Source organism: Pollachius pollachius (assembly GCF_949987615.1).
Source record: "Pollachius pollachius genome assembly, chromosome: 20".
NCBI classification, from domain to species: domain Eukaryota; kingdom Metazoa; phylum Chordata; class Actinopteri; order Gadiformes; family Gadidae; genus Pollachius; species Pollachius pollachius.
The window spans coordinates 4,513,151-4,529,248 of record NC_136953.1 but is presented as its reverse complement, the minus strand read 5'-3'; the positions used below and the strand labels follow the sequence as shown (position 1 = coordinate 4,529,248).

General features: G+C 45.6%; 1 protein-coding gene across 1 annotated transcript; it reads right to left on the bottom strand.

The window, feature by feature from the left end:
* Positions 1-961: 961 nt before the first annotated feature.
* tmem88b (transmembrane protein 88 b) lies at positions 962-7,296 on the bottom strand (the record flags this gene model as incomplete). Its single annotated transcript, XM_079758412.1, has 3 exons — positions 7,145-7,296; positions 4,262-4,717; positions 962-1,255 (listed from the first exon to the last, which is right to left on the bottom strand). The coding sequence occupies exons 2-3, from the start codon at positions 4,709-4,711 to the stop codon at positions 962-964; spliced, it is 744 nt and encodes a 247-aa protein (XP_079614538.1). The 5' UTR covers positions 4,712-4,717; positions 7,145-7,296.
* Positions 7,297-16,098: the final 8,802 nt, after the last annotated feature.

The following is a 16,098-nucleotide window of genomic DNA, read 5'->3' as shown; positions in this document are numbered from 1 at the left end:
ACTCTTGTGTTGCACGTGGTTCCCATTAAAACAACCCAGTAAATACATGCAACGGGTGCAAAATTATATTTAATTTGTGCATTAAAATCAGTTGGTGTATTACCATGGATTTATTATAGGAGTTATTAAACACAGGTCGGTGGGTGTAATGTGACATCTCACATGAATGAGGGATGTTTTCACACACTAAAATAATCAGACACATTGCACATTAGTTTGTAAGAATTTTATTTATATAATAGATACTAGGCGAAACAAGTATACGTTCCTGGTTTGTAATCTAAGCTAAAGCCATCGCTAAAATCGAATCCATGGTGGAAATTCATAATTAACTATTTTATTGTATTTCATTTCAGTTCATCCTTCGTATGTAATAGATTTGGTAATAGATTAGGGTTAGGCCAGATTACTAGCTAAAGGTAGAGCCAGTTGGCTGCAGTTTTAATAAAATACATTTTCAGACATTTTGACATCTCTGTCTAGAATGAGTGAGATTGATGCTCACATTGCCCCAGATCTAGTAGAGACCTTTTGTCTCAGGTATTGGCCTAACAGCTTTTACCCTGCATCATCCTCTTGTTTTGTCCCCAAACCTCAACCCCCCTCCTTAGCAATACCACCCCCATATTAAATCCTCCAAATGGGGGATTCTCACAACAACATCATTCCTGGTAGTGGGGGTCTTGCTGCATCAGTATGCGCCCTGCCCCCCTCATTAAGTAACAGTAATCTCCTGCAGTAACCCGCCATCGATGGTGCCCTCCTCACCACATATTACAGTGAATGACTTGAACTGTACAACCTTTATTGTCCCTCGCAAAGGGACGTTTTTCTAAAGGTTTTAACTAGAAACTAGCAAACAAAAAATACAAAATTACAAATTTCATTTTTTCTCCCGGGCCACAGTCCCCGATTGAAAGCTGATTGTCCCCCCACCACTCCTTCCCTCACCTCCACGACGCTACACCCACACCTTCCCCTTCCCGCTGGCGGAGCCCCCCTGCGGGCCACCCCGCGGGCAGCAGCAGCCGGGGGCCAGGCCGCGGTGCTGCGTGGCGGGCAGGTTCTTGTATACGGCGCGGCTGTAGGGGATGAAGCAGAGGCCCAGCTGGAGGTGGCGGGCCAGGCGGCAGTAGGCGGCCAGGGCCAGCACCAGCAGGGGGGTGACCAGCAGGAAGCCCACCACCAGCAGGGCCACGCAGCCCCCGTCAGACAGCAGGTCGGAGCAGTAGCGGGAGGTCCCGTGGGGGCGCACCTGGAGGGGGGAGGAGAGAGGGGTGAGAGGGAGTGGGGGAGATGAAGGAGGGGAAGGTGAGGGTTGAGAGGTAGTAGAGTGATGGAGAGGGGAGAGAGGGAAGGGGAGATGGAGGGGAAGGTGAGGGTTGAGAGGTAGTAGAGTGATGGAGAGGGGAGAGAGGGAAGGGGAAATGAAGGAGGGGAAGGTGAGGGTTGAGAGGTAGTAGAGTGATGGAGAGGGGAGAGAGGGAAGGGGAGATGAAGGAGGGGAAGGTGAGGGTTGAGAGGTAGTAGAGTGATGGAGAGGGGAGAGAGGGAAGGGGAAATGAAGGAGGGGAAGGTGAGGGTTGAGAGGTAGTAGAGTGATGGAGAGGGGAGAGAGGGAAGGGGAAATGAAGGAGGGGAAGGTGAGGGTTGAGAGGTAGTAGAGTGATGGAGAGGGGAGAGAGGGAAGGGGAAATGAAGGAGGGGAAGGTGAGGGTTGAGAGGTAGTAGAGTGATGGAGAGGGGAGAGAGGGAAGGGGAGATGGAGGGGAAGGTGAGGGTTGAGAGGTAGTAGAGTGATGGAGAGGGGAGAGAGGGAAGGGGAGATGAAGGAGGGGAAGGTGAGGGTTGAGAGGTAGTAGAGTGATGGAGAGGGGAGAGAGGGAAGGGGAAATGAAGGAGGGGAAGGTGAGGGTTGAGAGGTAGTAGAGTGATGGAGAGGGGAGAGAGGGAAGGGGAGATGGAGGGGAAGGTGAGGGTTGAGAGGTAGTAGAGTGATGGAGAGGGGAGAGGGAAGGGGAGATGAAGGAGGGGAAGGTGAGGGTTGAGAGGTGGTAGAGTGATGGAGAGGGGAGAGAGGGAAGGGGAGATGAAGGAGGGGAAGGTGAGGGTTGAGAGGTAGTAGAGTGATGGAGAGGGGAGAGAGGGAAGGGGAGATGAAGGAGGTGAAGGTGAGGGTTGAGAGGTGGTAGAGTTATGGAGAGGAGAGAGGGAAGGGGAGATGAAGGAGGGGAAGGTGAGGGTTGAGAGGTGGTAGAGTGATGGAGAGGGGAGAGAGGGAAGGGGAGATGAAGGAGGTGAAGGTGAGGGTTGAGAGGTAGTAGATTGATGGAGAGGGGAGAGATGGAGGAGGGGGAGAGGACAACAGCGATAAGAGAAAAGATATGGGAGAGAGGGAGAGCAGGAAAGAGATATGGGAGACGAGACTTTAATAAATAAGAAAAAATGGTTTCCACCAATCACACTGCCTCAATTTACCTATTAGTTCTTAAAATGATGATGAAAGTAAATGTATTGCCTATCGTTTAAAGTTATATCTTTACCATCAACTGATCTAATATATATTCTAGCTCTAGGTTCAAGTTGGAAGCCTGACTTCCAAGTATTGTTCAGGGTATAAGAGGGATCCCGGTGCAGCGAAGACGATAAGGGATGATGAACCATGAATGGAATGCAGGTCTGCGGTGTGTGGTCAGATAGTGCTCAGTGTTATGACACCCACACGCTCACACATACTGAGAGAGCCCCTCTTCTGGGGCTTAAATGACTCATGCCAACACATTCAAAGCCCCCACCAACCCTTGAAAAACAAACAATGTCACCCTACTGTATCCTTACCCTTTACTGCTTTTCTGTTCTTTTTTTATACCTCTGAATCCAATGTCTGGAGAAAAGTTATTAATTTCAAATGAAAGTTAAAGTAGCAGTTAACAATTGGTTTTGCTTGTGTAGGGTTCAGTTGGAACCAGGTATAACTGGTTGGTTGGGGTTCTAGAAGGAACCGAGCCAGGAAGTGATTGAGAGGTTTCCTATCAGGGCTTAATCCCCCTTATCTGTTGTGAGAGGTGAGAGCCGCAGGGCTGGAGGAGGAGAGATGGAGGAAGGGAGGGGGACATTCCCCAGCAGATTGGCGAAGAAGGAATCAACTATATATTCTATAATTTTAGGGCAGATCTGGTCGTTGCTTCATTTTAATGTTGACATGTAAAATAAGGCGTACATTAAACATTCAAGTTTGCTCTGTCAGGTGTCAGACCTCCAGTTCCCTCGTGTTTTGAATTTTGTAATATCTTATGTTCAATATGTCGTATATAGTACTCGATTGAGTATTAACTAACTACAAACACCTCATTATTGAACATCTAACCAGTGACTGTTGGGATAACGGCGAGTAAGGTAGAATGTTAATCTCCCCCTTATTTGTTTTCACTCGCTCCTTTCCCACCCATCTCTCTCCCCCATGCTCGGCGGTTCGCCCTGGCTCTCTGTCGCTCCCTTAATCCCCTCTGTTAATCCGGAGTCACATGAGGTGTAGTCCAACTGGCGGGAGTCCCACAGCTGGGGGGTTCTCCGTGTTCATTAAGACGCTCTTCTGAGGAGATGTGTTGTAGCATCCCATTCAAAGCCCCTGAACCACAAAGACTACTTAGGGGAGCGATGCCGCTACGGACCCAGCCAGGTTAAGAGGGCCTCCTGACCCAGGGTGCGCTCCAGTGATCCCCAAGGCGTCAGGGCTCAGAACGACCCTGAACCCTGACTTGTCATATCCTGAACCCCCCCTCTGTCGTTAGGCGGATCATAGAAAAACGTGTTTGGAACTCCGAGAACCAAACTGATGAACGTGCTAATCTGTCGCTTAATGGCAACATGCAGCTATAGGTGAGGTTTGATCATGTCGTGGGGCTGGAGTTGAACTCCTTACCAAGATGCACAGGGTTCGATCTCTAATATTCGCTACCTAAGATACTTGCCTCCTTAATGACAGGTATCTGAACTCATTGTGACGCGCTTTGGATCACAACATTTGCCACGCCAGGGGTTCCCTAGCCTTCTCAAGCCATACCCCCCGTGGCTTGGCTTTTCGTCCCAAGGCCCATCAATATTATACATATTCAGGCCTCCTTAGGCCTATATATCAAACAGGCCTGCATAGGCAATGCTGCCAGCCACTTTTGGGACGCGACACCCAAGTTGGAAACCCAACGAATCCATAGCGATTAAGACATCTACTAAACCAGCTCAACAGAGGAGCCCTCCTTACCGTGGAATGGCAGAGGAAGCCGAACGCCACCATGGTGGTTGCGGGCGTCAGGATGGTGCCGAACACCACCCCGGCCAGGCAGGCGTTGATAGCGGCGATCAGCAGGTTCTGGGCTGTCACCAGCACGGAGCACGCCCAGCAGTCCAGAGAGCCGCGCAGCTCCAGCGGGGCGTCGCTCCCTCCTCCACCACCGCTCTCGGCGGCGGAGTAGGGCGGAGGCACCACCACGCGCGGTGGCGGCGTCTCTGAGCCTCCGCCCATGCCCACGGCGGTGGTGGAGGCCAGGGAGTTGGAGTGCTGGAGGTGCTGGTGGTGCTGGTGGTGGCTGAGTTGGGCCAGTTGCTGCTGCTGGTGGTGCTGGTGGTGGTACTGGTGGTGCGGGGGCACCTCCTCAGACAGGTCCAGGTTCTGGTGGTGAGCCCCCTTCTCCAGAGTACCAGACATACTCATTGGGAACTGGAGGGAGGAGAGGGAAGGCACAATTAAAACAGTTGATAAACAAATAGAATAAAACAAACTCATTAAATGTGTCTTCCAATAAATGGTCGTAGGGCCATTTGGCATTTATGGTAAATAGTAAATGGACTGAATTTATATAGCGCTTTTCTAACTAGTGGCCACTCAAAGCGCTTTCAATATCGCATAACATTCACCCACACATTCAGACACCGACGGCGGTGTCAGCCATGCAAGGAGAGGGCCAGCTCATCGGGTCTCGCTCAGGGACACCTTGACACACAGCTAGGCTGAGCTGGGGATCAAACTAGCAACCGTCCGGTTATCAGCCTCTCTCTACCTCCGGCGCCACATGCTTCCACATATATTGGGAAACCAATACATACAATAAATGAGGAATGATTCAGTCAGAATAGGATTGAGCTGTCTGGCTCTCCAGCCAGTGACTCCATGGTGCCGGGCTTAAAAGACCCTAGGTTCTTGTTCAACCGTTGGTCAGAGGTCTTATCTATGTGAACAGGAAGCTTGCCTCAGTGAATGCCTGCCTGTGATGATGAGACGATGGCTATCTCAAAGCTGATTGACAGAAAAGGAAAGGGGGCCCCCTGTTTATCGGAGTGTGTGGCGGAGAGTTGAAGGGCATCTTGAAATGAAAGCGTGTTTTTGTTTTCCACACAGCATGTAGCTGCTCTGTGTCTGGGGAGGGCAGGGTGGATCAAGGGATGGTGCCATTACATTCAAACAAGGTTTGATGTTGTTTCCCAAGGAAAGTGGCAATCAGAGCATAACTTACACCCGTAATGAAATACTATGGATATATTATGCATGCCACTTTCAACCCGAGTCAAGGTAGGGGACTTGCAGCTAGGATACTTTCTCTGTCACCATAACACACTTGGGCAAAGATATTTGGCACTGTCAGACCAGAAGTCTGACAGTGTAAGCTTGTGAATATGCGGCCAACCACATTTTTTCATATTTTGTTTAACTGCTTGCTTCAAAGTAACCAAGAAACGGCCGCTTTTATAGAAATTAAGTATAAAGTCAATAATTCCTCTTTGAAATGTAGAAGGTTGAACTGAAAAATGACTTGAGTGCAGCACTTGTGTAAATACACTATGGTGGATACATTCAACAGAGCGGCGGTGAGATATTTTAAAATGAGACACAGCTGGCTGTGGCAGAGTCGCTATAAAGAGGAAACATCTTGGTTAGACTCTCTCTCTAGGCTTCTCGCTAACTTCCTAAATTGTCTTCTATCTAAATAAGGGTTACGTATAAACGCTTGTACCACGACCTGTGCATTTTGTAGACCAGCCATCTTACATCCCAGCTAGCTTGGTCCATCAGTTAGCAGAACTGTAGACCTGGCCATCCATTAGCTCAATGCTAGCCCCAGCCATTCATCAGTAGGAGCTAGATGTTAGATGTCAGCTAGATGTTAGATGTCTCAACAGAATAAATGCTTATTCCCTTGAGCTCAAAGTAACTTGTGCAAGTCTATAGTATTAGTAATGGATTGCTGCACAGTGTTTGCTGGTAAAATACTCAAACCTTTCAACTTGATCTCAACAACTTATGATGGATAGATGGACAACCAAAAGTTCCCTCTCTCCTACTTTCCAAACTGTTCTTACGACTGCAACTCAACAATAAAGTAGTGCATCAGGAACACCGGAAGACAGTAATTGAAAGTACCTTCTGAGAAAATGGCCTTTTGTTTACTTTCCAAATCGGTCCCCCATTGTTTGCACAAGTGTTGTGTTGTCCATTCCAAGGTCATGGGATTTTTGTGTGTGTGTGTGTGTGTGTGTGTACCCAACAGACATCTGGTTGCCACTAAAGGTTTGTTGTCTGAAACCTGAAGCCCACATCGTTAGGGCCTCAACAAAAATTTAATGAGTGGATGATTCACTAATCAGTAGTGGTTAAGACCCCCTCTCCCTGACCTAGAGAGTTTGATGCTGCATTAACAAGTTCTATTGTTTCACGATTCCATTGTGTTAAAACAAAAGCAGTGACTTGCATCGATTGTTTTCTTTTTGGCAGTCTCACGTCCCTCATTGAGGTTATTTAGATCTCCCATGCTTTAGTTTGCTAATTAATCCTAGCATTGTTTATGGTTCAGTTACCATGTATCCGAACTTGGTTTCAATTTAATTATAATAAAGTTTACGATGATTGCTACATTTGTGTAACAATTTATCCATAATTGTTTAACAATGTCCACGGGAAGTTAACGCAGAGAACTAAATCACTTTTAAATTTAAAAACAAACTAGATTTACAATGAATCCAGAGTGTGCTGAATTGTGCCTGAAAGTACCACCGGTCGGCAGATAGTGAATGAACTTTCAGGTGTTTCATGTGTGAGAGAGTAGTGTTGTTAGTGTTGGTTCTCCGGCACTGAGAGAGGTGTCGTACTCACGCTGTGGTGCGGGGCCCGTTGGAACTCAAGCTGTGGGTCCTCCAGGTTGCGGCCGGTTGATCTCCTCTCCTTTCAGAACAGTCTCTTAAAACACTCCAAACCAAACCCGTTGGCCCTCAAAGCACAACGCCGTGTGCGCCGGGTCTGTCCTGGCTCCCCTCTCACGCCGTGCTCCTCGTCTGTGCAGGGCTCTGCGCTGCAGGTCAGAGTGGCGTTGGCTGTGATGTATATGTGTCTTTAAAGCGATGCACCACTAATCCCCTTCCCTCCCCTCTGCTTGTCTACTTTCTTATCTATCCCTGATGGTATGCCGGTATGTCAGCCTCCCGCCCACCTCCTCCTCCTCCTCCTCCCAGCGACCGCTGGTGTTGGAACCGATTAGAGTCCTGACCCAAGTTCGACTGAAGTGGGCCGTCGATCCAAAGATGAAGGTTGTGAATCCTACTCGGTATTCATCAGATCTCAGGTCTGTGTGTGTGTGTGTGTGTCTGTGTCTCTCTCTCTCTGTCTCTCTGTCTCTCTGTATTGAAGCCTGGTCCTCCTCCTCCACACAGGACACCCCCCCTCCCGCCGCTTATGTGGTGTGAGAACCCCTCTTAGGAATTCACCCCCTCACCGCCAGCCACACACCCCCTCTCCCTCGACCCAACTTTCTCTCCCAACACCAGCTCGGTCTAAAGTCACCCACCCCCACTCCCACTTTGGAACAGCCCGGCCCTGTTCATGAACCGCTCCCCCTCCACCCTCCGGTTGTTTCTGTGGCGGTGCAGGGCGGGGGTCGGGGAGAGTAAGGGTGGCTGTCTGATAAGTTGAGGTCGGCAGAGACCCGGTCGGGGGGCTACCGGGGGTCACACATGTTGCCTGTTTATATAAGGAGCCAACGGAGACGTTGACGGAGCCTTTCCAGTCTTCTGCTGTGGTTTGAGTGGTGGCTGGTCGGAGCGGGAGAGCAGCTCCGGGGCGGGCGGGGGCCGTACGGGATGCAGGGCTCGCGTTCGTTGTACCACAAGTCCGAACTTCTGGCAGTTTATGTTTCGTGACTGTTTACATTTTGGGATGAAACACAATCGGCCACATCAGGGTTCTGACATGGAGATGAACTTCCAGGGAGGGAGGGGGGGAGGAACAAAGGGGGAGTAGGGGTGAGGGAAGGAGGGGACTTAGGAGGAACAAAGAAGGCATGGGGGGAGGGAGAGAGGAGGAGGTGGAGGAGGAGGAGGGGGTCAGTTAACAGATAGGAGAGAGATGGTTCCTGTAATCACTCTTAACTGATGCAGAGCCTTCCCTCCCCCTCCTTTGAGCGTTCTGTGTGTGTTTACCGTTCCTTTGCTTCATCGCTGTTGATTGGGGCGTATAAGTCTGTGGGGAAGGGCTATCGATCTTCACAATAACATCAGACGAGCCTGAGATGTACTTGTGGATATTGTGCATCACGCAACAGGAGTGGGGTGAAGGAGAGGACAGAGAGTGTACAGGAGGAGGCTGGAACGTTTTGTAAAGCACACGTGGTGGTCACGACTCATTTCCATATTCGCTCTTATTTCCATTGGAGCCAATCAGAGCTCAGTCCTGCAGCAAGCAGGTGGGTCGAGGATTTTAGAAGGATTTTAATAATTAACCTAATTTGCTGCTATTTCAAAGTTTAAACTTGGCCAAAAGATACCAAAAAGCCCTGCCTACTAATAAGAGGCGCTAACATGTGCTGGTCCTGCTGTGCAATGTCGTCAAAAATGTGCAAAATGTTCAAACCACTAATTTGCATTCGGAAAATCGGTAGGACTTTCACACTATGGAAGCCGTGAGTGCCATCGGAAACTTTGAGGCGTCAATGAGTGGATCCCACTTGCATACATGTAGAAATCCTACGTGATACTGTAGTTTAGCATTTTGCGCAAAAATAACACTGTAGGAGAAAAAAAAAGGTCTTGGCTTCCATTAGTTTTGAGCAATATCAACATTGTAAGGTCAGAATCTCCTCCACCTTTGTTTTCCACCAGTAAATTTAACCTCAAATACGTTGACACCGCGATCTACTGCGTTAACTCCCAAGTTAACACTGTGTTTTGAAAACGCCGGCCTATAATTCTTCTTGAGAGTTCTCAGAAGGAGAGGGGACATGTTATCCCCATGGTTACGACCCACACCCAATTTGTGACCCACACCCAATTTTGTTTTTAGTACCGTTGTGGTTCACACTATGAATTCAGTTTTCTGAACAAATACACCAACGTTCATCTTTGTGTGATAGTTTTGTAACCAGACATTTGGCTGTAGATCTGCCTCTGCTGTCTTTTTCCAAGAACTATCAGTTGGGAACGGGAAGGTTCACAACATTTCCTGTTCCTGGTATTCGGAGCACTGTTCCCACGACAACTGTCCTTCCCTTTGGGTTCCCTGTGTGTGTACACAGTGAGTGGCTCGTATCTCAACTATTTTGATGTGTGCGGGGAAAAGGCTTTTTTTTTTTTTTTTTTAACTTAATTTTTATTTGAGTTTCATACAAAATCATACAGAATCTTACTCCTCATATCTGCTGTTTCATACACAAGGTAACAGTTATGGTACAACAAAGGAGATGGAGACACAGTGACAAAGAAAAATATAAAATAAAACAGAATAGAATAAAACAAGATGAAATAAAATTATATCAGTATACCCATAGCAGGGCTCCACCTTTTAGTGAATATATGTTTTTGGAGCCTCAGGGAATATGTTATTTGTTCCATTTGATATATTTCCTTTATTTTTTCAGTCCACATATTGTGTGTTGGAGGGTCAGGCTTCAACCACCTTACTGTAATACATTTAATTGCTGTTGCTAGTAGTATCTGTAAGAGATATTTTTTGGCTCTTCCTTCCATGCCTCTTGGTAATAGACCTAGTAGGGCCACCATTGGGTCCATTGTAATATTTCCATCAAATATTTTATTAAGTGTTTCAAACACTTCCTTCCAGAATGCTTCCAGTTTTGGGCATAGCCAGAGTATATGGGTCTGATTACCAATGTGTGGCCCACAGTTTCTCCAGCATTTATTTGAGTGTGTTGTGCTAAATTTAGCTGTAATTTCAGGTGTCCGAAAGAATCTCATGACTACCTTCCATTTAAATTCTCTCCATACATTTGAATTAGTTACCATATGTACTTCAGTACAAATTTCTTCCCACATATCATGTGATATGTTGGAATTAATTTCAATTTCCCATCTCTCCTTAACCTGTGCAGTATTATTCAAATTCATGCTCAGGAATATTTGGTAACAATAGCTTATTATTTTCTTATCCCATTTTTTTGTTTGTACTTTAATCAATAACTCTTCAATTAGCGTTGGTTTAGTAACTTTGTCCCAGTCTTTGTGTTTTAATAAGAAATCCCTTAACTGTAAGTATCTGAAGAAATCTGTTCTTGGTATCTTAAATTCCTCCGACAGCTGTGTAAATGATTTAAAATTGCCAGCATTGTGGAGTTCATGTAAATTGGTGAGTCCATACTCAGACCATTTCCTGAAGCCTGTATCCAATTTAGAGGGCACAAAATCATTCATATATCCAATATTTGTAAGTGCTGAAATTGTTTTAGGTAGCCCGAATGTAGATATTATTGTCTTCCATATTTTTAATGTAATTTTGGTCCAGACACCCATACTTATTTTACTTGGATGGACATCTAAGAATGGCAAGGCCTGTATAGGTCTTTCACATAAACTCTTTTCAATATTGAGCCAGCGTGTGTATGATAAGTCCTGAAGCCATATTATGAGCGGTTTTAGTTGCGCAGCCCAAAAGTAGTATCTCAAATTAGGTAGTTTGAGCCCTCCCTTTGCTTTAGATAACTGTAACACTTTTAGTCTAATTCTTGGTCGCTTTCTCTGCCAGATAAATATTGAAATAAGTTTGTCCAATTTGTCAAATGTAGTTTTGGGGATGTCAATAGGTAACATTTCAAACAGATATAGTAATTTAGGCAGCACATTCATACGGACACTCTCAATGCAACCCAGCAGAGATAGGGGCAATATTGACCATCGGTCTAAGTCCTTACTAATGTTATGAATTAAACTTTTGTAATTGAAATCGTATAGTCTTACTAATGACAGTGGTATATGAATTCCTAAATATTTGATGCCATTTATTGGCCAATTGAACCCACTCTGCAATTTAGTTGTATCTGAGATGTTGCCGCCTATATCCATGGCCATTGTTTTGTCCACGTTTAATTTGTAGCCCGAGAAGTATCCATAAGTTAAAATGATGTCCTTTTAAACATGGTATTGTTGTTACAGGTTTTGTAAGGTACAGCAATACATCGTCAGCATATATTGAGATTTTATGCTGTTCTCCGTTTATCGTAACTCCCCTAATATTATCATTATCCCTAATCAGCTGTGCTAATGGTTCAATACTGATATCAAATAACAGAGGAGATAGTGAACAACCTTGTCTACATCCACGTTCCAGAGTGAAACGGTCTGAGAGAAATCCATTCACCTTAACTGCGGATTGTGGATCCGAATACAAGGTTTGTATCCATTTGATGAAGTTCGGGCCAAATTGGAATCGTTTCAGAGTTTGAATAAGGTATTGCCAGGATACTCGGTCAAATGCTTTCATGGCATCTAGGGATAATATCATTGACTCCTCTTCTTTAACTTTTGGGTGTGTCATTAAATTGAATAACCTTCTGATGTTGTCTCCATAGTATCTCCCCTTTATAAACCCTGTCTGATCGGGATGGATAATTTCTGTAGTCATTTTATTGACACGTCTTGCCAGAATAGCAGTTAGGATTCGTAGATCTGTATTCAATAATGAGATAGGTCTGTATGATTGGCATTTGGTGGGATCTTTGCCATCTTTATGTATCACTACTATAGTAGCCTCTCTCCAAGAGGGGGCCATGGTTCCAGATTTTAATGCATGATGGTAAGCGTCTAGCAATAAAGGTGATATACTCTCTATGAAAGCTTTATAAAATTCGTTAATATACCCATCCGGGCCAGGGCTTTTATTATTTTTCAGGATGGAGATTATCTGACGTATTTCCAGGTCCTTAATTGGCTCATCCAGTTCTCTTGCCATAGATTCAGGTAACTCTTTCAATTTGATGTCTTTTAAAAATTGTGCCAATTCCTCATCATTTGTGCAGGTGTCTGTATTTTTGTATAGATTCTTGTAAAATTCTGCGAAGGACTTGGATATTTCATCCGGCTTTGTGAGAGTTGAATTATTTTCCTTTAATTTCTGTACTATGTTTGATGATTGTTGTTTTTTAAGTCTAAATGCTAATAGCCTACTTGCCCTATTGCCATTTTCGTAGTATTTTTGGTTAGTGAATCTTAAATTGCCCTCTATTTTTTCATTAATTAAGCTGTTTAGGTCTCTGCGTGCTTCTTTCAAATTATTTAATAAGCTTGAGGTTGAGTTTCTTTTGTGTTGCTGTTCAAGCTGCCTTATTTTGTCTTCTAGCTCTCGCTGTTTTTCTTCCCTTTTTCTTTTTCTGGCACTTGTAAAAGAAATGATTCGGCCTCTAATATATGCCTTTGCACAGTCCCATAGAGTAAGAGGTGATATTTCAGGTGAAGTATTAGTGTCAAGATAATTTTTTAGTTCAGTTTTTATAAATGCAATGAATTCTTTATCATTGAGGAGCGACGCATTTAATCGCCATTGTTTAGTTGCTGGCCTGTTACCAATGTTCCACGACAATACGAGAGGAGCGTGATCGGATAATGTAATTGGGAGGATCTTTATGTCAACTACTCTATAAGATTCTGCCTTGGGAGTAAAAAAGAGGTCTATTCTGGAGTATGAGGAGTGCCTATGCGAAAAAAAGGTAAAGTCTTTGCCTTTAGGGTGTTTGTTTCTCCAAATGTCCACCAGGCCAGATTCTGTCGATAAATGCCTAAGCATATTGCTCATCCTAGAAGTAGAAGTGCTAGACATAGGATGTCTATCTAAATGTTGGGACATGACGCAATTAAAATCTCCTCCTAACAATAAAATACCAGAGCTATGCTGTAATATTATGGAGAAGATTGTACGAATAAAGCTAGGATCATCCTCGTTTGGAGCATATATATTCATAAGACAAACTTCCACTCCATCAATCAATCCATTTATCATTATAAATCTCCCTGTCGAGTCTTTATGAATTTTGGTTGATGTAAAATTGACCTGTCTGTGTATCAAAATAGCTACACCTCTTTTCCGACCAGATGGGTGTGATGAGTAAAATACCTTATCTGCCCAGGACTTCTTTAATTTTTCGTGTTCCTTATCTGAAAGGTGAGTTTCTTGCAGGAATGCAATCTGGCAACTATTTCTCTTTAACAGATTAATAATTTTCTTTCTCTTGATTGGGCTGTGGAGACCTTTAACATTGTAACTTATTACCTTAAGAGATCCCATATCTCAAAAGCAGGGTCAAATGTAATTGAAATAAAAGAAAGAGTAAAATAATATAAAATACACTGATAAAAAAGTTGTAGAAAATAAAATCAAGCAAATAATAAAGCGGGTGTACAAGTAAAGACTGGAGACTACATGAAAGATATCTAAGAATTACTAAGATAACAGCATTATATGTTTTGTAGCATTTCAACTTTAACAAATTATTCTTATCCTGAAAGAGTATGTGGATGGAAAAGTTCACTGTTGCTCTTCTTAGATCCCTGGGGAACATGGGAATCAACACAAACAGAGCTGAACATAGAACTACAATAGCCGAGAACACGGCTGACATAAGTGTCCGGTTGGTCCTGTGGGGCACAGTTTCAGGCTGCATCTCGAACTTGCAGCTGTGCGAACAGTCAGAGTTCGCTTTGGTTTGGGCAGAAGCCAAACTATAGGCTATTCAGTCAGTAGATGTGCACATCGAGCTGCCCCAGAACCTCATATAAAATAAAGACATCTTGAACTCAATAACTTAAATTTCAAATGTAACTGTAGTAATTACTTTAGCCAAAACGGCAGGCAGCCATGTACTTTTGAGTATGCTGATAATCTCTCACTTATTCGTTACTTACATAATGTGCAGGTGACAATCCCTCATTCAAACAGCTGGCTTAATAGATCGCATATTCATAATCGTATTGCCATAAAGGTCGCGGATTTAGCGTATCAGACTTTTTTTTTTTTTTTTTCTCTTTTTCTCAAACCTGATGACAGTAAGGGATACTGTCTCTTAGTGCTCCGGTCCATCAGCTGGAAGGATGTGTTTCTTTATATAGTCCATTGCCTTAGTAGCATCCGCGAACTCCCGCTCATCGTTGTTGTTGGTGATGCGGAGCCTGGCCGGATACAGCAGGCCGTAGCGGACCCCAGGTTTCCCCTGAAGCATCTTCCTGGCGGGTGTAAACGCTGCCCGGGCTCTGGCGACATTCGCGGTGTAGTCCGGGAATATAGCGATCGGGTTTCCCTTGTAGTTGAGTTGGCCGCCTCGGTCTCTGGCTTTCCTTAGAATATCCAAGGCATCTCCCTCGTTGTGTAGCTTCGCAATAATTACACGGGGCTTGTCTCCGGGTCTCCTTTGTGTCAGGCTGCGGTGTGAGCGTTGGATTAGTACCTCTCTGTCCAGGTGTAACACCTCTTTGAGAAGTTTGGAGACCGCGGTGGGAGAGCTCGACCTCGGTTCTTCAGTCACTCCCGTGATGCGAATGTTTCCCCTCCTCATCCTGCCCTCCATGTCCTCACATTTTTCTTTTAAATCTTCGACTTGCTTCTTGAGGTCCGATACCGTAGTTTGCACCGATACAACTTCATCCGACCACGCTGACAATCCATCCTCGACGGCCTTCACATTAGCTTGCGCCTGCTCAACCTCTGTGCGGATAGCTGCTGTGTTTTTAGCTATCTCAGTTTTCACATCAATCATTTCTTTCTTCAGCGATTCAAAATCATTCGCCAGCGCATTCTTCAATTCTTCTCTGATAACTGACGATATTTCTTTTCTCAATGAGGAAAGGATGTCGGCTTTGATTGTTGCGGTATTCATGCTTGTATTTACTCCAGGTACAGGTGGGGTCAAGGCGGATTTATCTGGACTTTTAGCCGAGGAGGTTTGGGGCCTTGTGTTGGCCCGTGCTTCGTAGTTGTATTTCCGGAGATTTGCTGCCATTGGCGTTGGTTCTTCTTCACTGATTTTGCCGGGTAGTGTTGATTATACAGTTACCACATTTAATTTGTATTTTCGAGCATAGATGTCAAATAATATATCTTTGTAATTGAGATTCTGGAGGAGCTCACAAAAGTGCGACTTACTCCATTGCGGCTCGCTAGCGCCCCCCGGGAAAAGGCTTTTGATAAAAACGAATGCACAGAAGGTGATATTTTAGGCCTCCATTTGACAGCTGAAGACTTAGAGACGGCAGGAAGCCGCTGCTGCTGCTGCTGCCATCCCTTCAGCTGACAGGTGAGTCAGAGACGGCAGGAAGCCACCACTGCTGCTGCTGCTGCCATCCCTTCAGCTGACAGGTGAGTCAGAGACGGCAGGAAGCCACTGCTGCTGCTGCTGCCATCCCTTCAGCTGACAGGTGAGTCAGAGACGGCAGGAAGCCACCACTGCTGCTGCCATCCCTTCAGCTGACAGGGGTCAAGAGACGGCAGGAAGCCACCGCTGCTGCTGCCATCCCTTCAGCTGACAGGGGTCAAGAGACGGCAGGAAGCCACCGCTGCTGCTGCCATCCCTTCAGCTGACAGGTGAGTCAGACGGCAGGAAGCCACCACTGCTGCTGCTGCTGCTGCCATCCCTTCAGCTGACAGGGGTCAAGAGACCGCAGGAAGCCACCGCTGCTGCTGCCATCCCTTCAGCTGAAAGAGGGGTCAGAGACGGCAGGAAGCCGCCACTTCTGCTGCTATCCCTTCAGCTGACGGGAGTCAGAGGCCGCAGGAAGCCAGGTGATATTTTAGGCCTCCATTTGACAGCTGAAGACTTAGAGACGGCAGGAAGCCACCGCTGC